The sequence below is a fragment of the Chenopodium quinoa genome, unplaced genomic scaffold, assembly GCF_001683475.1.
Source record: "Chenopodium quinoa cultivar QQ74 unplaced genomic scaffold, ASM168347v1, whole genome shotgun sequence".
Classification (NCBI taxonomy): Eukaryota; Viridiplantae; Streptophyta; class Magnoliopsida; order Caryophyllales; family Amaranthaceae; genus Chenopodium; species Chenopodium quinoa.
The window spans coordinates 64,170-65,702 of NW_018744445.1; the positions used below are offsets into that span (position 1 = coordinate 64,170).

Here is a 1,533-nt window from a genome sequence, read left to right on the forward strand (position 1 = left end):
ATGAAGAAATTCGAGTACAAACAGAGCAATTACGACCACACCTTGTTCTTCAAAAGAAAAGGAGAACTGACTACCTGTCTCATCATCTATGTCGACGACATGATTATCACCGGAGATGACATAGAAGAAATAGAACAGTTGAAAGGAAAACTTTTTCAAGAGTTTGAAATGAAGGATCTTGGGAACCTAAAATATTTCCTAGGAATAGAGGTACTCAGATCAAAAGGAGGTATCTTTATTTCTCAAAGGAAGTATATCCTTGATTTCTTGACAGAGACAGGTATGATAAATTGTAAGCCAGCTGACACTCCTATGATCATGTACCATGGGCTCCAAATTATTGAAGGATCTGAATTAGTAAATCAGACTCGGTACCAGAGACTTGTTGGAAAACTAATATATTTGTCTCATACTCAGCCTGATCTAGCTTATGTAGTAGGAGTGGTTAGAAGGTTTATGCATAAACCTCAAAAGCAGCATCTTGAAGTAGTATACCGAATTTTGAGATATCTGAAGAAACACCTGGAAGAGGGGTTTTATATGAAAGTCATGGTCATTTGGATCTCCATGCTTTTACTAACGCTGACTGGGGAGGAGATCGTGATAGCAGAAAATCCACTTCCGGGTATTTCACTCTAGTTGGTGGAAATCTGGTCTCCTGGAAAAGTAAAAGGCAAAAGAAAGTTTCGATGTCTAGTGCAGAGGCTGAATTCAGAGGAATAGCAAAACGAATTACTGAAGTTCTGTGGCACCGAAAACTTTTTTCTGAACTTGGAATGTCACCTAAGAAAAGTTGCAAATTGTATTGCGATAATAAGGCAGCAATTCGTATCTCAGAAAATCCTGTTCAGCATGATCGCACTAAACATGTGGAGATCGACATACACTTTATCAAGGATCACTTAGAGGCAAAGGTGATAAGTCTTCCGTTTGTTAGATTAGAAGATCAACTAGCAGATATCTTTAGGGGTGTACATAAACAGGACCGGACCTGAAAACCGACCTGAACCAGACCTATTGGGACCGGACCTAATCCTAACCTGTAGATTCAGGTCCAGTCCCGGTCCTTGAAATTCAAGGTTTCCGGTTCCGGTCCGGATCAGGTCCAAAATTGGGGTTTTCAGGTCCGGACCTGAAACCCGGATTTTTTATATATATATATAAAAAATATATATAAAAGCCTAAAAAACCTAATACTTCATCTATTCAGCGCCTCTTCTCCTCTTACCTTTTCTCTTCTCCTTTCTGATTCTCAGTATCCCCTCTTCCTCTCTAATTCTCAATCTCCCTTCGTCCTCTCTGATTCTCAATCTCACCCTTTCTTTCTGATTCTCAACGGCTCCTCGCCTCTCCTCACTTCCTTAGTCCTCAACTCCTCTAGTCCTATCTCTTCCTCTCCTCTTCTCTCTCTTCCAGGCTCCAGCATCGTGGGATTGGAGCACCGTCGTCCAACATCGAGGCCCCGTCGTCCATCGTCAAGGCACCATCGTCCACCGTCGTCCACCATCTGCCGTCACCAGAGTTTGTTTGTAC

At 41.9% G+C, this 1,533-nt stretch overlaps 1 protein-coding gene across 1 annotated transcript; it reads left to right on the forward strand.

The window, feature by feature from the left end:
* Positions 1-639, forward strand: LOC110696990 (uncharacterized mitochondrial protein AtMg00810-like). Its single transcript, XM_021874328.1, has one exon. The coding sequence runs from the start codon at positions 1-3 to the stop codon at positions 637-639; it is 639 nt and encodes a 212-aa protein (XP_021730020.1).
* Positions 640-1,533: the final 894 nt, after the last annotated feature.

What these genes read in the sequence shown, in the direction of transcription:
- LOC110696990 (XM_021874328.1), top strand. Translation starts at nt 1, where the DNA reads ATGAAGAAATTCGAGTACAAACAGAGCAATTACGACCACACCTTGTTC.